The sequence below is a fragment of the Cryptomeria japonica genome, chromosome 5 (assembly GCF_030272615.1).
Source record: "Cryptomeria japonica chromosome 5, Sugi_1.0, whole genome shotgun sequence".
In the NCBI taxonomy this organism is placed as follows: domain Eukaryota; kingdom Viridiplantae; phylum Streptophyta; class Pinopsida; order Cupressales; family Cupressaceae; genus Cryptomeria; species Cryptomeria japonica.
This window is the reverse complement of record NC_081409.1, coordinates 907969057-907990091: the sequence shown is the minus strand read 5'-3', so window position 1 is coordinate 907990091 and position 21035 is coordinate 907969057. Positions and strand designations below refer to the sequence as shown.

Here is a 21035-nt window from a genome sequence, read left to right as displayed (position 1 = left end):
TAAGTAATGTCATTATTGTCATTAATGTTTAGAGCTACGCACAGTTCTTGTTGAAGCAGTAATCATATATAATATCGTTTTAATAACATATTTTGCGATCTCAAATCTGTAATATATTAGAAAAATTAGCCGGTACCCTCCACCGTGTCGGAAAAAGTAATCAAGTTATTATCTAACGTGTTGCATGTGATAAGTTATCCAACGTGTTGCATGTCAGAAGCTATCACCATTGTCAGCCACCACGTTCTCCATCCTCCTCTGGGCCGGACAGTACAAGTTCCCTATAAAACTTGGCCAATTTTCCATCCATCTTACCACATGAATTCCTGCTTCTTCTTCTTCTCCGTCGCTAATAATGGCGAGCGCCCCGCGTGTTGCCACTTTCGTACTCGTCTTGGCCTCTATTTTTGCCATTTCATTGGGTACTCCTCAAGGTGAAGGCGCACGAAAGTCATACATTGTTCATGTGGTCAAGTCCGCGAAACCCAGCCATTTTACATCACACCACAAGTGGTATGCTTCCATGCTTCGCCAGGTCTCGCAATCAGTCCCACATGCAACAGAGTTGTTATATACGTATGATACTGTCTTGCATGGCTTTGCTGCGATGCTGAGCAGCGCAGAGGCTGAAGACATGGAGAATCTTGAAGGAATGAAAAATAATAAAATAACAGAAACAAATAGCTCAACGTATGCTACAGCATACGAAACTAATTTTATTATCGATTCATATTAAAATGCATTACAACTCCTCTTTTATTTATAGAGGATTCATCGATCCTTCTGAAATATCTAACTATTACTTAACCAATGCATGAGAGGTGGAAGTAGTAGTTCCACCGATTAAAAGATTAAACAGATAGCTCTGCATACGTGGAAGTAAAGAAGTCTCGGCTGCATGAAAGGGAAAAATGTGCATGAGCGGTTGAGTATAGCAAACTGCAGTAAATGGTGGCAGGAGAAATTATTCCTTCCAACATTCTCCTTAATTTTGACTACGAACTCTGGTTGCATTCTTAGTCTCTTTCACTCATGTTGCTACATTGAAAAACTTATAAATCTACAGATCGAACTTAGGAAATCTCAAGCTGCTATTGGGATGCTTTTACCACGAGCTCTGGTCCTCTTGATTACTAATCCATTGTAGGTTCAGGTGTGATTCACTTGTATCAACACCTCCCTTAAAGTCACACTACAGGTGCTCTCGGGAATCTTATTATCAAAGGCCTTTCTGACCTCAAACATTGCTTTCATACAGAAATAGAATGCTCTTTTTTAAGTCTTCAACTTCAGCTACAGCCCGAGTAGTGCTTTCCCTCCTTAATCTACAGCTTCACTATGACCAAATCTTACACCAATCCCCTTTTCTTATGAATTTCTAAAACCTCAACTTTACTGCTTTTCGACTCCCCCTTAACACTTAATCATTAAAAAAAAAAAGCAATCTTACTCATGAACGATACTTTGGTCTCTAGCTCTTACTCATGCATGATACTTTGGTCTCTGGCTCTTTTAGTTTTCTTCTTCACCAATAAGTGATTCCACACTTCTTCGTTAACTCTGATCAACGGCTACACAAACTAGCGATGGTCTCCAAATTTCTTTGCAGGTAGTGGGCTCCTTCTGACTGCTACAGCAGTTCACACCAAACTATTTCTCTCATGGTTATGGGCCCTCCCCTTAGGGAGATGGGCCCAAACCAGCTCTGATAACACCTCGCTCTGCTACCAATATGAAGGAATGGAAAATAATAAAATAATAGAAACAAATAGCTCAACGTATTTTTATTTATTTATTTTATTTATTTATTTATTATTTTTGAGCTCAACATATGCTACAGCATACAAAACTAATTTTATTATTGATTCATACTAAAATGCATTACAACTATTTTATTTATAGAGGATTCATTGATCATTCTAACTATTACATAGCAAATTCATGAGCATGAGGAGTTTGACGGTGGTCGACTCGGTGGATCTGAAGGCTGAGTATAGCAAATAGCAGTAAACGGTGGCAGGAGAAATTATTCCTTCCAACAACTCTGAACGGGTGCTTAGCTATAATTCCGTCCTCTGGAATCTTGTGGAATTACTCTACTTATGGCGAAGGTATCATCGTGGACGTGATTGACACAGGCATATGGCCTGAAAGCAAAAGCTTCAGTGATGCAGGCCTTGGACCCATTCCCGCTAGGTGGAAAGGCATTTGTGAAGTTGGGCAGAAGTTCAATTCTTCCAACTGCAATAAGGAAATCATTGGTGCTCGAAACTACTTCAAAGGCTACGAAAAGAATTACAATACTGGCATTGATCCAGTCTCGGAATACAAATCTCCTCGAGACAGTGGTGAGCATGGGACACATGTAGCTTCGATTGTTGCGGGAGCTCCGGTGGATGTTTCCAGTTGGTTTGGGAATGTAAAGGTCAGAGGGATGGCCCCTCAAGCCAGGCTTACCATCTACAAAGCCTGCTGGAAAGACGGTTGCACCGACGCGGACATAACTGCTGCGATAGATCAAGCTATTGCTAATGGCGTCGACATCATTTCAATCTCAATCAGTTCAAAAGATGTGCCCTTTTACAAGAGCACAAGAGCCATTGTAGTATTCGGGGCCATAAAAAATGGTACTCTTGTTTCTGCCTCCGGAGGAAACTCAGGACCATTTCATCTAATCCGAGTAACATATTGCCATGGTTTACGACTGTAGGCGCTAGCAGCATCGACAGAGATTTCCCTGCTTTCAAACATTTCAGACCAAAATATTATCTACTGTCACTACTGATGAAATAGATTACATCCGTACACATAAGGATGTGTACATTTTGGTGCAATACAAGTCACAGTAGGGGCATTAGTCCCCGAGAATATCAGACCTGTAGCTTATTTAGCACTCTGTAATACAACCATGCCTATCAGTTATCCTCTTTGTCTTTGCTGCCCAAGATAAATCCAGCGCAGAAATCAGACATGGTTCTTTGAATTATTGGAGAATCTTTAGGTCCCTGTATGGTCTTAATGTGTTTGGCAAGTTCAAATATGCTTCAGTCCAAGTCTAGGTCTTGTACAACATGACTAATACAAACAACCCTGCTATCTTAGATAATCTTCCCTATGCTCGAGCACTTAACGGGGAAGTACAATTGCAAAAGGGCCATATCAATACCATTCAGATCCCTGCTGGATGGAAACTAGATTGGATGCAGCATGTAGTTCCTAGGCTTTTGGAATCCTCCAAACGTGTGCATAATGTCACATAAGTATACTGCCAAGAACTCTTTCCTCCAAAAGTAATTACAATTCTTTTGAGGGTTTCCATAGTGCCAGATCCTCCTTATCCTTTAGTGCTTCTAGCAGCAGAAAAAAGGCTCAACTTTATGTTGAAGTAGAAAATGAGGATGTCCCCATTAATAAAGGACCTGAAATTCTTGAGCCAGCTACAACACAACATAAGGGAAAAGAAAGATCACAAACCATCCATTTTCCCATATGGTCTATACATTACCTAGAGTAGAAACTTTTGAATGGTATAAGGAACAAGAAACCACTTATTACAAAAATGGTAGATGGCCCCCTTTAGAGAAAGCTATAAAACAGAACATGACACTATCTCTCTTTTCTAGTATGCTTTCCAACCTAGTTCTTCTCAAGAAAAGGAAGCCACAAATGAGTTCAAACAGAGTAACTACATTTCTCATTTCTGTGAACATTTGCAACAAAATGTTGATGATTGTTGTACAGATATTTTACAGTTTAAAAAATCAGTTTTTGTTCTTCATACTAATGTACAAAAATTAGAAAATATACTTGTAGAAAATCATTCTTTGTTGAAGGATTCCAAAGTATCTTTAAAAGAATTGAAAACACAATTTGGACAAATATTGAATAATCTTCATAAGTCCGAAGATGATATCCAAACTGTAATTACTCATGTCCAAGACTCTAACATTAGGAATAATGTACTTATACAAAGACTAGATGAGATCGATCATTCTTTAAATAATCTCACAACATCTCTAGATTGGCTTGTAGATCAAGAAAATAATCCATAAAAGATAGCTTTGGTTATCCCCAAGCTTCTACAGACACCAGACAAAAAGACAAAAACAAGTGATAGGTTAATGATGACGAGAACAAGCTGTAATATCCAACCCTGGTATTTGGATATTGACGATGATGATGACCCAAAGCAGAAAATTGAAGGATGGGTCAATACATTTCTTATCATAGGCACACTCTCTGGTACTAACCAAGAAAACACTTGTAAATTTTCTATAAATTCTTTGGGGAATTGCTAGAGATGGGTGGACTAACAAAATTCATGTGAAAATGATGCCAAAGTCTATCAAAACTTTACTACTCAAGTTGTGATTGATCCACATACATGACAAACTGTGCACCAACAAGTACAACAAATCCCTATTCATTGTCTAATGAATGAATTAGTTAATGAATTTTGTCCCGAGCTTCTCAATAAAAAAGAAAGGAGTATAAAGAAAATCCTTGAAATGAAATGTTGTGATTTAAAAGATTTTACTGAATATTCAAAAAAATTTAGGAAAATTCTATATCAATTACGGGAAGACAAATATATTGAGATGGCTAAAACCAAATATCTTGAAGGATTACCTTATAATCTTTCTGATAAAGTCATGGACTATCTTGACCTCAGAAATATTACTCTCCTAGAATGCCCCATCAGTGATCTTATCTAGTTTGCTAGAGACCAGATCCTTTGGTTCATTAATAATTATAAATACCAACAAAATTTTACTAAGCATGAAGCTTAGCGTCTTGCTCCAACATTTCTTAATACATATGGTTGCAACCCCTTTACCATGGATCAGAGAAAAGTTGCTAAATGCCATAAGAAACAGAAGCTCAATTTCCACAAACGTACCTTCCATCGCCAAAATTACTATGCTCCTCGCAATAAATATACTAGGCGCTGCACTAATCCTCACCCCCAGAGCAATAAAATTATCTGTTATATCTGTAAAAATACTTGGTCACAAAGCTCTTGATTGCTCTTGTAAAAACAAGGTTGTTAAAGCTGTCTATTCTGATCCTTCAGCAACAGCGTGGTGGGATGTTGTTGTTGAAGAAAAAGATCTTTATCTTCAAGACAACATATATGAACCCATACTAGAATAATATGATGAAGTTATTGATGAAGAAGATGTAGCTGCTCTTGATGACCTTGCAACCACCCTACAGGAAACAGAGCATCAATTAGAAGAAGAGGACTATGATGAGAACCCAACAATCCCGATGAACCAATCCGAAAGAGGTAGAGGAAAAGGAAAACAATTCTATAAAGAAAGGGGAAGAGGATAACAATACACTAATTTCTTTAACATTTACTATGCACCTCCAGAGATGTCTTACCAACCACCATTTCAAACAGAACCATAATTTGATAGTTTCAAGGAAGAGTTTCGGGATTTCAATCTTTATGAGACACCCTCTTCCCAGACATGTACTCCACAAGCATTTTCACAACCACTTGTATTTAATCCTGTCACTATTGAACAAAAGGGAAGAAAATTTTGGAAATCTTCATCTGAAAAGTCCGATCCCATCGTGCAAGTTATATCCCACTTTTCCATAGCTCACCCATATCCTAAAACTATGCCATATTATGATAAGTCTTATCCATCTATAATTATTAGGGAAGAAGAACCTGATATCCCTAGTTCTTCTTATTCTGGCCTAAACCATGATTCTTTTGTCTCAAAAATTCACGAAGAATACACTGATGATGAAAGTAGCAATGAGCTTCCTGAATTTTCTACTCTTAAGGATCCTGCCAATGTTCGAATGGTAATGTCTGTCTTACCCGAACCACAACTACAATTATACCCTCAATATTTAGTACATCTTCTCACAGGTAAATTTAAACAGTATATTAGTGTTATTAGCAATGGCAAATCATATGATGCCTAGATTGACACTGGTGCTTCCTTATCCTTCTGCAAAGAACAAGTCCTCCGAAATTGGGAACAATTTATGCCGAAAACTACCTATGCTACTTGTGATGTCCAAGGCAAAGAATTCCAATGTGATAAATACTATCACCAACAAGTAGTATAATTTGAAGGAAAAATGTTTAAATATGATTTCTTTACCATGCAACAAATGCTTGTAGATGTGCTCCTAGGTGGTAATTTTATTGACAGATATACTCCATATGGCCGTACAAAAAAGAATACTATGTTTACCATGAATGGTGAAAAGAAAAGTACTCTAAGGCTTATCTATGCTTTATAAAAATATCCAGTCATCAACAGAATCTAGACAGTTGAGCCACTCTCAGAACTAAAAGTTGCAATCATAAGAGATGTATGCTCAAAAGTTTTAGGACAAGGAGATGCCAGAAATGGAGATCAAACTTCAGCCTGATGCAAAGATCAGAAGTGGCAAGAAGATCCCTATTCCTGCTCATTACTATCTTGATATGCAAGAAGCAATCAATGAACTTATCAAAGAGAAGTATATTGTTCATTCTCAATCTGATTTCAATTTTTATGCATTTATGGTATGTAAAGAGCTAGAAAAAAGAAGAAAAAAGAAAAGAATGGTTATCAATTATAAACCATTAAATGCAATTAAAATTCCTTTCCCTTATCCAATACTAGATAAATCTTATCTATTAGAGAAGGTTGCCAATTCTAAGATCTTCTCCCAATTTGTTTGTAAATCAGGATTTTATCAGATCAGGGTAAACAAAATGGACCAGTACAAAACTGCCTTCAGTTTTCCCTTTGGAAACTTTGAATGGACAGTAATACCATTTAACCTCATGAATGCTCCTTCATACTTCCAAGAAAGGATGGACAAGATCTTCCATGGATGTGAAGATTTTTTGTGTTTATATTGATGACATTTTAATTTTTAGTAAAAACATTGATGAGCATAAAACTCATCTAGAAACATTTTATAGGTTAGCTTTAAATTCTGGGATTGTTTTGTCCTACTCCAAGATTTAATGGTGCTCAGACTCTTGCAACTTTTTTAGGAATGATTGTTAATTCAGGTAGACTTGAGGTTCAACCTCATATTAAGAATAAGATCCTTGAATTTCAGCGCCCCTTAAATAAAAAGGAGCTGCAAGGATTCTTAGGATTATTAAATTATGTAAATAAATTCTATCCTAATGCAGGATTTGATAGAGACCCTTTGCAACAACTCCTCACTAAGAGAAAGCAGCAGTGGAGCTAGATTCATGATGATATAGTTAAAAAAATACAAATAAGATCCAAGATCTTCCTTTATTACATGTTCCCACAACTGAGGCTTTCATCCTTTATACTGATGCTTTAGTTCATGCATGTGGAGGACATCTTTGTTTCCTCAAGGACGATAAGGATTATATGCATAATATGCCAGCAAAGTCTTTCCACCTGAGGTGAAAAAATGAATTTCTTCTGAAAAAGAAATTTATGGGATTATCAAATGTTTGAAGAAATTTGCTCTTAAGCTAATGCATCTAAAGAAGTTTGTGATAAGAACATATTGCACTAGGTTCTTAACATTGAAAGAAAATGACCATGGTAGAAAGGATGGTCAAGGAAAATATGTTCATTGGCAAGAATATTTGACCCAGTTTAGCTATGAAGCCCAACATATTCTAGGAAAATGAAATGTTGTTGCTGATTTTCTGAGCAGACAACCCCTTGGAGTATTTATGCAAAATCCAGTTAATCCACCTCCATATCCTGGATTTCATCTCTCTAAAGATTTCAACATTTTTTTTAAGAACATTGTACCATATTGCCCAAAGAACATGTCTTCTCAAGGGAGTAAATCACAAATTCCAGGATAGTGCAGCTTATGCAGCATACACTTTAGCCAATCTCGGATGTATCTTAGATCCTGTTATCACAAATGATGCTTATGGAAAATTCTCAATCCTAAGGATCTAGAATGACCATCAGTATCTTTTACTACTTGATCTTATCAGGAGACCCTTCTTCACATGGTTAATCACATGTCTTGCTCCACATACAAGCCAACTGTTAAATTTCTTCAGATATGTTGGACGTGACAAAGTAAATCCCGACCATGAACTTCATAGAGAAGTCTGTGTATGTGTCATAACTAAGATGAGACTTAAGTGTGAATCTTATTTTTCTCCACAATTGATTCATGATGATGACAAATAAGATTGGAATATCCATCATCGGTTTACTTTAATTGATAAGTGGAAACCACTTTCTTAAGAGGATGTATTTGATCACGGTGAATTGACACCACCTATCCCATCACCAACATCCAGATCATTATCCACCAGCACTGGTAGTCATTAAAGAATCTTTGCACAAGGCCTGTCACTGTTGGTGATTTATGACCAACAAACCTCCTTTCAACCTAGCTACCCGGTATCATAGGTCTCATGACCACTTTTACTTGCTATATTGCTATAAATAAGCCCATGCGAAACCATTGTGGGCATCGAGTCTAAAAGTATCTGAAGTTAAGTCTTAGAGAGTCTTACGAGTCTAGAGTTTTCTATCATTCTGTGTATGCTCTCTGCATAAGCGATTCGTGCGATCTTCCCTACAGATCAAAAGCAGATTGATAATTGTTTGTAAACCTTTGTTCTGATAATTTTAGAAGTCATAACCATTCGACCAACAACCTCTGCCGTTGTTTTGTTTTCTAGGTTGGTTAAGCATTGTTTGCCGCCATTCGCCATTGTGTTTAGCATTGTCCTCCATTCACCATACATTTGCCATTGGCCATACATTCACCATGCTTCCACCACCAACAACTCAAACCATTGTCTTAAAGGCAGCCTCGACCCCAATGTGGTGCAAGGTAAGATAGTTTTGTGTGATCAATTATTAGTTTATAAGAATCCAGGGGAGTCCATTGCCGTGGAGAAAGGGAAGGCAGTGGCTAGAGCAGGCGGTGTAGGAATGATTGTTGCAAGTGGAGCCCCGCCGCCATAAAATCTTCTCTCATGACATCTTCTTACATTCTTGACAATGCAAAGCAACCCATCAGAGATTCATACACCATGCAGGCAGCTGACCCCTTTGCAATGGGTGTAGGTCACATAGATCCTGGACTTGTCTATGATATGGAGCCTCAAGATTACATCAACTTTCTCTGCTCTCTATGTAATACCCTAAAAATGGTCATCTAAACCATGGGCCTCTAATCTCGACAACATCACCATGGTCCTAACCAAAGGCAATTAAATCAATCTTGAGCACATAATTAATTCTTTAATCATCAAATGTCACATGGAAAATTAATAACTCAATATTAATTAAATATTTATTTAATTAATTAAATCATTCCAAGTAAATCATTTTAAACAATCATCTTATTTATTTTAATTAAAGATAATCAATCAAATCCTCATCACCAGAAATGTGTGTGTGAAAAGTGGACCTATATCTGTAAGAAGAACACTTCAATCAAGTCATTACATGCATGGTTAGACAGATATAAACATGAATATGAAAACCATAACAAATTGACCCATTGCCTTCTAAAAGATGCGAGTATAAGATTGCTCTCAGATTATAAGCAATATCAGTGACTAGACTACACCAAGATGAAGGATTTAATCTATATGTGCATGATATTAATGCTAGATGGATGCAAAATTAATCTAACAAGATTTAAGCAATAAATGAGATAAATGATCTAAATATGTATGCAACATTCTCAATGAACCTAGAGAAAAATCAACATAATAACAATATATTCTCCAGGATCTTTTGAATGAGAGATGAGAGCCTGGATTTATAGAAAATTCACAAAGAAACCAAAGGCTAAGATCAAATGATGATGAGCGGTCAAGATTTTCCAAGAGGAAGCACAATCCAGGTGAATTGATGTGATTAGATGCTTTTCTCAGTTTTAAAGGAAATTGAACTAAAATTAAGATAATATCAAGAAAAAACTGATTTATTCTCTATTTCATTCAATTTTAATATTTAATTGTTTTAATTGATTTCTTTGAGATTATTTATCAATTTTTAATTTGTTTTTTTCAAGATTATCTCCAATTGATTTCTTTTTTCAATTTTTAATTCTTTTTTGGTCAGTTATTCCTTTTTTGAAGATTTGTGCTCATAATTTCCAATTCCTCTTTCTTGATTTGTTTCCTTTTTTGAAGATTTGTGGCAAATTGATTTATTTTCAAATTAATTCCTCTTTTTGATGATTTAATGGCAAATTGATTTATTTAATTAAATATGCAAAAGATATTTAATTAAAATTAATAAGATAATTGTTTAAAATGATTTACTTGGAATGATTTAATTAATTAAATAAATATTAAATAAATATTGAGTTATTAATTTGCCATGTGACATTTGATGATTAAAGAATTAATTGTGTGCTCAAGATTGATTTAATTGCCTTTGGTTAGGACCCTGGTGATGTTGTCGAGATTAGGGGCCCATGGTTTAGATGACCATTTTTAGGGTATTACACTCTAAACTACACCAAACAACAAATTGCTTTACTCACTAATGAGCCTGCCCCAACTCCAGTTTGGTAGCCCCAGATCTGAATTACCCCTCATTTTTCGAGGTTTTTAATTTGGGCACTCAATCTATTTAGGTTAAGAATAGAACACTGACGTATGTGGGCAACACTCTGGATATTGTGTACAAGGTGAGCATGAAAAGCCGTTGCGGCATGAAAATGTTTGTAGAGCCACAACAATTGAAGTTCAGAAGAGTAAATGAGCAAGCCAAGTACAGTGTAAAATTTGAAAATGAAGGGATAGCCAAAGCTGGCATAGTCCGATTTGAAGAGATAATATGGAATTCTATCAATGGAGGGAAACACATTGTTCATAGCCCAGTTATCGTAGCATTCCAAAGTTCCATCCTATCTTTAGACCAATCGAGTAGCAATACCACTTATGCTTTTGATCCACTTTAGCTTTATTTCTATTGAGTAGAAGGCTGTCCTTTGTAACAGATTGTTTGTTTGCCCTCTCCTCTTGTTCTATTTCTGAAGCACCATTATAATGTTGATATGCACACATGTCAATTCTTTCTCTTTGATAAGGTATTTATATATTATTGTAATAGCGAGTGAAATTTGCATAGCCACGTGATTTTATACTAAACATTGGAGTGTAATTTGAGGTAATATTTAAACAAGAGACCCAAAGCATCAAGTTCCTGCCATTAGTATGGTTAGTTTAGAATAATAAAAGTAGGGATGAAGATAGAGGGAGAGAGAAAGATGGAGAGAAATAGATAGAGAGGTAGAGAGAGGTAGAGGGAGAGAAAAAAAATAGAGAAATAGAGAAATAAAGATAAGGAGATTCACAAATAGAGAGAAAGAGGTAGAGGGAGAGAAAAAACTAGAGAAATAGAGAAATACAATTAAGGAGATTCACAAATAGAGAGAAAGAGGTAGAGGGAGAGATAAAGTTAGATATACATAGAGACAAAGAGATAAAGATATGAATATAAGTATATAGGGAGGGAGAGAGAGAGATGTGGCACTATGATAGAGGGATAGAGATAAAGATAAGTATATATGTTGTTATAGGATCATTAATCTTGTATTGCAATTATAATTTATTGTATGTCAGGAGACTTTAAGTGTAGCAATATCAATGCCATGAGTTGTAGATAGATGGTATTAAATTTGAACCTCATCTAGAATAAAATAAAACTTTTGTTTTTAATTTAATGATGCATTTCCAATTCTAAAAATAAGTTTGATTTGTTAATGTGTACAATTATATACAAGTAAAATTATTTATTTATTACACTGACATTGATGTAGTGGTTTTTATAAGAGCACTAATGTTGTAATTTAACAATGTTTAACTTTTTTAGAGACATTTGATAGAGTAGCACCAATGTCATGAGTTGTAGCCACAATCTATTGATTTTCAATCTCTTGGTTAGAAAAACTCATGATATAATATATTACCTTACCTTTTATTAGTATAGAATCTTTGTCAACATCCAAATTTGACACGCAAATCAATATTTATAATTTACTATGTAAGTAAAATATTTTGACATATAAATAAAATTTTACATTAAAATTTTTAACATATTTTATATCAAGTTAGTTCTAAAATTGATGCGTGTATGTATATATGTATATTATAATATGCAACTCATTACTCTTATTTTTGTTTTCATCTTTATTAATGTATTACCATTAGCTTACTCATATTTATTATACAATAAAATAATTAGTAAGTACACATAAAAAATATAATATTGAATTTTAGATTTAATGATCATAGCAATTTTAACACAATTATAAAAAATAAAAGCATCCATATTTCTAATATATTATTTAAATATACTATTTTACCTTAACATTAAATATAAAAATTATTAATCTTATCATTATAGACATCCATTTTTCCTAATCATTTTTTAATATATTTTCAAAATCTAATAAATATTACAATCTTTTCTTTCATTTCATTCCTCGTAAATGACTATAAAAAGTCAACCTTGTAAATGTGGTAAAATTCAAAATTCATAAAGCCAAAGATTAATGCCAAGCTAGTATCATTTGTTTATTTTCAGGTCCATTAAAATTTGTAAGGGTATAGGAGAGCAAACAAAAAACATTTACATAGAGGTCAATTTTAAACTAGACATGAAGCAACTATATCTGCACTAAAGCATGGAGGATAATAAAGTTGGAAATGGAAGTATTGTTACCTTTGTTATGTTGCATTGTCCTTGATGACAAAAAGGTTTTGGTGACTATACAGCTTTATCTCTATGAATAGTGGACAGGTGTAAGCAGATTAATTTTTGGTATTCATTGATAGTGAAACTTTTTGTGGAAGAGAAGAAGGTAGGTTCAGTGACCAGTGGTTCTTCAAATTCGCATTGTGGTACTTTTTGATTTAATAATCTACAGGTATGAATGCTTTAGATGGTAATATTTTATGGCTAATTTTGTGGGGATTTCTCGCAATTGTTTTAGCATCAAATTGTCAAATTGTTATTTTTGGAGTATGTTTTGTGAAACCGTGAAGGGTCAAAAGTAAAAAAAAAGGAAGTGAAAGAAAAAAAAGAAAGAAAGATAAAAGTGTTTTCTCTTGTCAAACCATGAAGGGTAAAAAGTAAAATGGAAGTGAAAGAAAAAAAATAGAAAGATAAAAGTGTTTACTCTTTAAAAAAAAAATGAAAAAGATGGTCCCGAGTATTTTTCCAGTTATCAAAAATGCAAAGATTAAAAATATCTTTCTTGCTACTATATTCTTCCAAAGAAATAATCACAAGTAATTTTTTTTTTTTTTTTTGAAACAAAAATTGGGAAAAGGAAAGAAGTATTTCTAAAGAGATCCTATGGAGTACATTTATTTTGGTGATAAATTTTTATTAACTCCAACCTAAGTTAGGGTTTGGTAACCCTACTCAAGGATGAACACACAAAACAGTTTTATTCCGGTTGTGATTCAGTTCTATCAAACTAGTTTTATTCCAGTTGCGATTCAGTTCTATAAAACCCGTATTATAGTTTGGGAACCTGATAAGTTGGTTTTGCTTGATGAAGGATAGATCTCTTGAATATAACAGGGTGTAACAAAAAAAAAATAGATATGGCGGTGATAGACCATCTTTTGTATTAATCTTGTTCAGTGAGTGACAAGTTGAGAGTTGCATAATATGATGCACTTCTGAATTTATCAGTGCTCATAGTTGGAGATATTTTCTTGATATCATTTGTGACATAGGGGTTGGTGCTCCTTGAAGTTTGAGACTTCTAAATACAGTGTAAGGAGTGGGTGCTTCTTGAGATAATAAAATATTCTTTTATCGAGTGGTTTTTCTACCCCAAGAGGGTTTTCCACTCATGAAAATCTGTGTTGTGTGCTAATCCACTTTATGTGTTCCATTAGATGAATGCTCTGATACATTTATTTATGCTTCATTGTTGTTCTACAAAATTTTAATTCTTTATGCTGGTCACTTTGTTTTTTAATTAATTCTACCAGTCATAATTTGATGCTTTGACAAGTTCAATAAGAAGCATATCAAGATTACTCAATTATATATATTGTTTAATCAGAAATGCATGCTTCGATACAAGTTAGGGTGTCATATGTGTGTTAAAAGAGTTTTCCAAAGTAAGAAAAAATTAAAGAGAGTTAAATTGATTATTGACTCTGATTCACCCCCCCCTCTCAGAGTCAATCCACTTCCAACAAGTGGTATCAGAGCATAGGGTCCCATCATTTAGGTCTATCCTAGGGATTGTTCCTGGTCTTTTGGAAGTCTTGTCATGGCTTATTCACAAGAAGGTGCCTCTCTTTCAAGAGCTCCCCTCTTTGATGGCACAGATTATGTGTTTTGGAAGATCAGAATGGAAACGTACTTGATCTCTGTTGATGTAAATGTGTGGAACATTGTTATCACAAAATATGTTGTTCCTAATGCTATTCCTTCAGATCCTGATGCTAAATCTCAGTATGAGTTAAATGCTAGAGCAAAACATGCTCTCTTGTGTGGTCTTACCAAGGATGTGTTTGTTAAAGTTATGCATTGTCCATCTGCTCATGAAATATGGAGCAAGCTTGAAACTATTTATCAAGGTGATGCAAAGGTCAAAGAATCTAAAATTCTCACACTCAAGAATCAATTTGAGTCATTGAGAATGAAAGAAGATGAGACTATTGCAAATTATTTTCTTAGAATTGATGAAGTTGTGAATTCAAGAAGGGGTCTTGGTGAAAATGTTGATGAAAAAGATGTTGTCAGAAAGGTTATTAGAACTTTACTTCCTAAATTTGAAACTAAGGTGTCAACTTTAGAAGAAAAGAAAAGCTTTTCAACTATGTCTCTTGACAACCTACAAAGCATACTCACAGCCTATGAAATGAGGATAGGTAGTAATCCTTCTAGTTCTAAAGAAACTGCATTTAAAGTAGAAAAGAAGGAGGAACTAGATAGTGAGTCTGAACTTTCAGATGCTATAGAAGCTTTGCTAGTTAGAAAGTTAAGAAAGAAGTATAAGGGAAAATTACCCTTCAAATGTTTTAATTGCGGCAAAGCTGGGCACTTTGCTGCTCAATGTCCCCTGAGTGATCAAAATAATGAAGAAGAAAAACCAGAAAAAGTATTCAAAATGAAAAAATGGAACTCTAAAAAGAAATTCAATCCTTTTCAGAAAAAGAAGAGTCTTTTTATTAAAGAAGATTCTGAAAATGATTCAGATGACTCACCTTGTGAAGGTGATGAAACCTTGTTTATGGCTGCAATAGAAACTTCCTCAAAGAAAGATTTAAATAACATATCAGTAGATCAATCTGATGATTTAGATCAAGGTGAAATTGATCTTGAAGGAGAGTTACTGTGTGCTCTCAAAGAAATCAAAAGGTTTAAGAAACTTGTAGCTTCTCATGAAAGTGAAAAACAGATTTTACAAATTGAATTAAAAGATTCAAAGCAAACAGTTGAGGATCTGAAAGTCTTACTTGCTGATAGTGAATTGAAAGTTAACATTTTGGAATAGCAAAGTAGTTCTTTACATAAGCAGATTGAGCAGTATGAAAGTACCTTGCATTTGAATGAAATGTTAAGCAAACAAAAACAATGCAAGAATTTGACAGGTATAGGTTTTGATAGTGCTGAATCATCAAAACAAATTACTAAACTTGCAAACAAAAAACAATTTCAGGCCTACAACAGAATGACTCCTTTTAGGTTTGGGTTCTTTCATGGTTACTATTTTTACTGCAACAAGTTTGGCCATAAGGTTAACACTTGCAGATTTTTGCAACATAGAACTTCTATGTTTGGACATAATCAAGCCTCTGGTTTTCCAAATACTGTGAAGTGCATTAAGTGTAACTTCTTTGGACATACTTCTTCTCAATGCAAGTCAAAGGAAAAAATTCATAAGGTGTGGAAACCAAAGTTTGTCCCTAGTTCTGAACAGTCTATGATAGTGCAAACTGCATTTCTTTCAAGTAAAAAGTCATTGTGGGTGTTGGACAGTGGCTGTTCACACCATATGACAGGAGACAGAAATAAATTCCTTCATTTTGAAAACTTTGATGGAGGTTTTGTAAGATTTGGTGATAATTCAGGAGCCTTTGTCAGAGGTAAAGGCACATTACTGCTAAATGATGACACTCCTATTCATGATGTTTATTTTGTTGAAGGATTAAAACACAATTTGTTGAGTGTCAGTCAAATTTGTGATAGTGGTTATAATGTATCTTTTAGTTCTCAAGGTTGTGCTATCAAAAATAAATCTGGTAAAATTGTTGCTACTGGTTTGAGGACTATTGGGAATGTTTACAATTTACTTGACTCCACAGATTATGAAAATAATGTAGGTATGTGTCTTATGGGTCAAGTAGAAGAAAACTGGTTATGGCACAAGCGCTTGGGACATGTAAACTTTGATAATCTAGTTCGAATCAGCAAGAACCAGAATGTTAGAGGTTTACCCATCTTGAGCAAACCATTAAATATTGTGTGCAAAGAGTGTTTGAAAGGTAAACAGACAAAAGTTTCTTTTAAATCTAAAGAACACTCTTCTACTAGTCCTTTACAACTTGTTCATACAGATTTATGTGGTCCAACAAGGACACAATCCATCAATGGTGAAAAATACTTCATGCTCTTTGTGGATGATTATACAAGAATGGTATGGGTCACTTTTCTCAAACATAAATCTGAAGCATTTGACAGATTTAAAATTTTTAGGAAAATGGTTGAACATGAAACTGATTTAAAACTTAAATGTTTAAGATCAGACAAGGGTGGTGAATTTACATCACAAGAATTTGTTGATTATTGTGAAAAACATGGCATTAAAAGACAGTATGCTGCTGCTCGAACACCTCAACAAAATGGGGTGGTTGAGAGGAAAAACAGAACAGTCAAAGAGATGGCTCGCACAATGCTTAATGAGGCAAATCTGCCAGACAGATATTGGAAAGAAGCTGTTCACACAGCTGTTTATATTCTGAATCGTGTGCAAATTAGGGTAAAATCTACTTTTACTCCTTATGAACTCTGGTATGGTAAAGCTGCTTCAATTAAGTATTTCAAGATTTTTGGGTGCAAGTGTTATATAAAAAGAGATGAAGAGAATCTAGGAAGCTTTGATGCTAAGACTGATGAGGGTATGTTTCTTGGATATTCTACTCATAGCAAAGCTTATAGGTGTTTCAATAATAGATTGAACAAAATTGTTGAAACTGTTAATGTAAGATTTGATGAGCAATTCTTTCTAAGTGATGGTATGCAGGATGTTGAAGAGGATATACCAATAAGGCTGGAACAAGTTTCTAAATCTGCTGAAGCAGAAATTACAAATGAGAAGAGTCCTCCATCAAGTCCTAAAGCAGAAAATCTTTTACATACACCCTCTAGAATCATTACTAAAAGACATCCTCAAAGTCAAATTATTGGTGAAATAGATGCAGGAATCTTGACTAGGAGAAGAGCAAGAATTGGTGAACAAGCTCAAATGGCTGAGCATTACTGTCTGGTAACTGATTTTGAACCTAAGTCTGTTTCTGAAGCTCTTATTAATGATTGTTGGCTGAATGCAATGCAAGATGAAATCAATCAAATAGAAAAGAATAAAACTTGGGAACTAGTGCCTAGACCGGATGATAAAAATGTTATAGGGGGTAAATGGATTTTCAGAAACAAACTTGATGAATCTGGTAAAGTTGTTAGGAATAAAGCACGCTTTGTGTGTAAAGGCTATGCACAGCAAGAAGGTGTAGATTTTGGTGAAACATTTGCACCTGTTGCTAGGCTAGAGTCAATACGAATATTTTTGGCATACTCCTGTTATAAAAATTTTAAAATTTATCAAATGGATGTTAAAACAGCATTCCTAAATGGTTATCTTGATGAAGAGGTATATATGGAACAGCCAGAAGGGTTTGTCTCTGCAGATAAACCTAATTATGTATACAGGTTGAAAAAGGCTCTATATGGTCTTAAACAAGCTCCAAGAGCTTGGTACTCCAGGTTAGATGCTCACCTTACAGCAAATGGATTTACGAGAGGTGGAGTTGACAGTAACTTATATGTCAAAGTTGAAGGTAATGATATTTTACTTGTTGAGGTCTATGTGGATGATATCATTTTTGGCTGCAATAATGATTCTTTATCCAAAAAATTTTCAAAACTCATGGAATCTGAATTTGAAATGTCCATGTTGGGTGAATTAACCTTCTTTCTTGGTCTTCAAGTAATGCAGCTTGAACAAGGCATTTTTTTATCACAAACCAAATATGCAAAAGAAATGCTAAAGAAGTTTAATATGATAGATTGCAAACCTGTTAGTACTCCAATGGAGACTAGCTGTAAATTAACCAAGGCAGATGACTCACCTGAAGTCAATCAATCTGAGTACAGATCAATGATAGGCAGCTTACTTTATTTAACTGCATCTAGGCCTGATTTAATGCATGCAGTCTGTTTGGTTTCACGATTTCAATCTGCCCCTAAACAATCTCATTTGATAGCTGTGAAAAGAATTTTAAAGTACATTCAAGGTATTTTAGACTATGGTTTATGGTATCCACGAAATAATGATTTTACTCTTGTTGGTTTTACGGATGCTGACTGGGCTGGCTGTGTAGATGATAGAAAAAGCACCAGTGGTGCAGCTTTCTTCCTAGGAGATCGTCTTGTTGCCTGGCATAGCAAAAAGCAAGAATGTGTCACTTTATCAACTGCAGAATCTGAGTATATTGCCGCAACAGCTTGTTGTACCCAATTAATCTGGATGTCTTATCAACTTGCTGATATGGGTATTACAGTAAACAAGCCAATCTCTATTTTTTGTGATAACACTAGTGCCATAAATCTTTCTAAAAATCCTATTATGCACTCACGCACTAAACATGTTGCAATAAAGTTACATTTTCTACGTGAACAGGTGTTAGCTAATGAATTTCAACTTTTATATGTGCCTTCCCAGGCACAAGTGGCTGACATTTTCACCAAGGCTCTATCTAAAGAAGTATTTGAACATTTCAGAGACAGGTTGGGAGTTATCTCTCAATCTATTCTTTCTTAATATCTTGCATTCTATGAGGGGGAGTATCACTCTCCCCAAGTTTTTCCCTTTGTCCTTGAGACAAAAAGGGGGAGAAGACAGTTGTTCTTACAGGTTATTCTAAAGTTTCACAGTTGGAGTTACAGGTTATTCTGAGTTTCACAGATAGTTGGAATTACAGGTTGTTCTAAGGTTTCACAAATTAATTTGCAGTTTACTCAGGTGGTATTTATGGTATCATGATGTTGTTTCTAGCAGTTAATGATGGTTCAGTTTTATGATGATTCAGGTTTTTGCCATCAAGGACAAAGGGGGAGTTTGTTACCTTTGTTATGCTGCATTGTCCTTGATGACAAAAAGGTTTTGGTGACTATACAGCTTTATCTCTATGAATAGTGGACAGGTGTAAGCAGATTAATTTTTGGTATTCATTGATAGTGAAACTTTTTGTGGAAGAGAAGAAGGTAGGTTCAGTGACCAGTGGTTCTTCAAATTCGCATTGTGGTACTTTTTGATTTAATAATCTACAGGTATGAATGCTTCAGATGGTAATATTTTATGGCTAATTTTGTGGGGATTTCTCGCAATTGTTTTAGCATCAAATTGTCAAATTGTTATTTTTGGAGTATGTTTTGTGAAACCGTGAAGGGTCAAAAGTAAAAAAAAAGGAAGTGAAAGAAAAAAAAGAAAGAAAGATAAAAGTGTTTTCTCTTGTCAAACCATGAAGGGTAAAAAGTAAAATGGAAGTGAAAGAAAAAAAATAGAAAGATAAAAGTGTTTACTCTTTAAAAAAAAAATGAAAAAGATGGTCCCGAGTATTTTTCCAGTTATCAAAAATGCAAAGATTAAAAATATCTTTCTTGCTACTATATTCTTCCAAAGAAATAATCACAAGTAATTTTTTTTTTTTTTTTTGAAACAAAAATTGGGAAAAGGAAAGAAGTATTTCTAAAGAGATCCTATGGAGTACATTTATTTTGGTGATAAATTTTTATTAACTCCAACCTAAGTTAGGGTTTGGTAACCCTACTCAAGGATGAACACACAAAACAGTTTTATTCCGGTTGTGATTCAGTTCTATCAAACTAGTTTTATTCCGGTTGCGATTCAGTTCTATAAAACCCGTATTATAGTTTGGGAACCTGATAAGTTGGTTTTGCTTGATGAAGGATAGATCTCTTGAATATAACAGGGTGTAACAAAAAAAAAATAGATATGGCGGTGATAGACCATCTTTTGTATTAATCTTGTTCAGTGAGTGACAAGTTGAGAGTTGCATAATATGATGCACTTCTGAATTTATCAGTGCTCATAGTTGGAGATATTTTCTTGATATCATTTGTGACATAGGGGTTGGTGCTCCTTGAAGTTTGAGACTTCTAAATACAGTGTAAGGAGTGGGTGCTTCTTGAGATAATAAAATATTCTTTTATCGAGTGGTTTTTCTACCCCAAGAGGGTTTTCCACTCATGAAAATCTGTGTTGTGTGCTAATCCACTTTATGTGTTCCATTAGATGAATGCTCTGATACATTTATTTATGCTTCATTGTTGTTCTACAAAATTTTAATTCTTTATGCTGGTCACTTTGTTTTTTAATTAATTCTACCAGTCATAATTTGATGCTTTGACAAGTTCAATAAGAAGCATATCAAGATTACTCAATTATATATATTGTTTAATCAGAAATGCATGCTTCGATACAAGTTAGGGTGTCATATGTGTGTTAAAAGAGTTTTCCAAAGTAAGAAAAAATTAAAGAGAGTTAAATTGATTATTGACTCTGATTCACCCCCCCCTCTCAGAGTCAATCCACTTCCAACAAGTATTCCTATGGCATAAGTTCAATTCCCGATGCGAGACGAAACTTTCTTGAAATTAACATGACAGTACTAAATGACTACTATTGCGTATGAGGAGATGGAAGCTTGCCCACGTGTCACATATTTAAAGCAACAATAATGGCCGGAAAATGCAAGTACAAGAAAATTGAATATACCTTTATTGATTTGGAATTTTTTCTTTCTATAATAT

At 34.5% G+C, this 21035-nt stretch overlaps 1 protein-coding gene across 1 annotated transcript; it reads left to right on the top strand.

Moving 5' to 3' along the window:
- The first annotated feature begins 355 nt into the window (after positions 1–355).
- On the top strand, positions 356–2710 carry LOC131066205 (subtilisin-like protease SBT1.4). Its single transcript, XM_058000900.1, has 2 exons — positions 356–690; positions 1987–2710. The coding sequence occupies exons 1-2, from the start codon at positions 356–358 to the stop codon at positions 2708–2710; spliced, it is 1059 nt and encodes a 352-aa protein (XP_057856883.1).
- Positions 2711–21035: the final 18325 nt, after the last annotated feature.

What these genes read in the sequence shown, in the direction of transcription:
- LOC131066205 (XM_058000900.1), top strand. Translation starts at nt 356, where the DNA reads ATGGCGAGCGCCCCGCGTGTTGCCACTTTCGTACTCGTCTTGGCCTCT. An exon ending in ACAGAAACAAATAGCTCAAC is followed by an intron (nt 691 to 1,986) that starts GTATGCTACAGC and finishes GTGGATCTGAAG; the next exon opens with GCTGAGTATAGCAAATAGCA.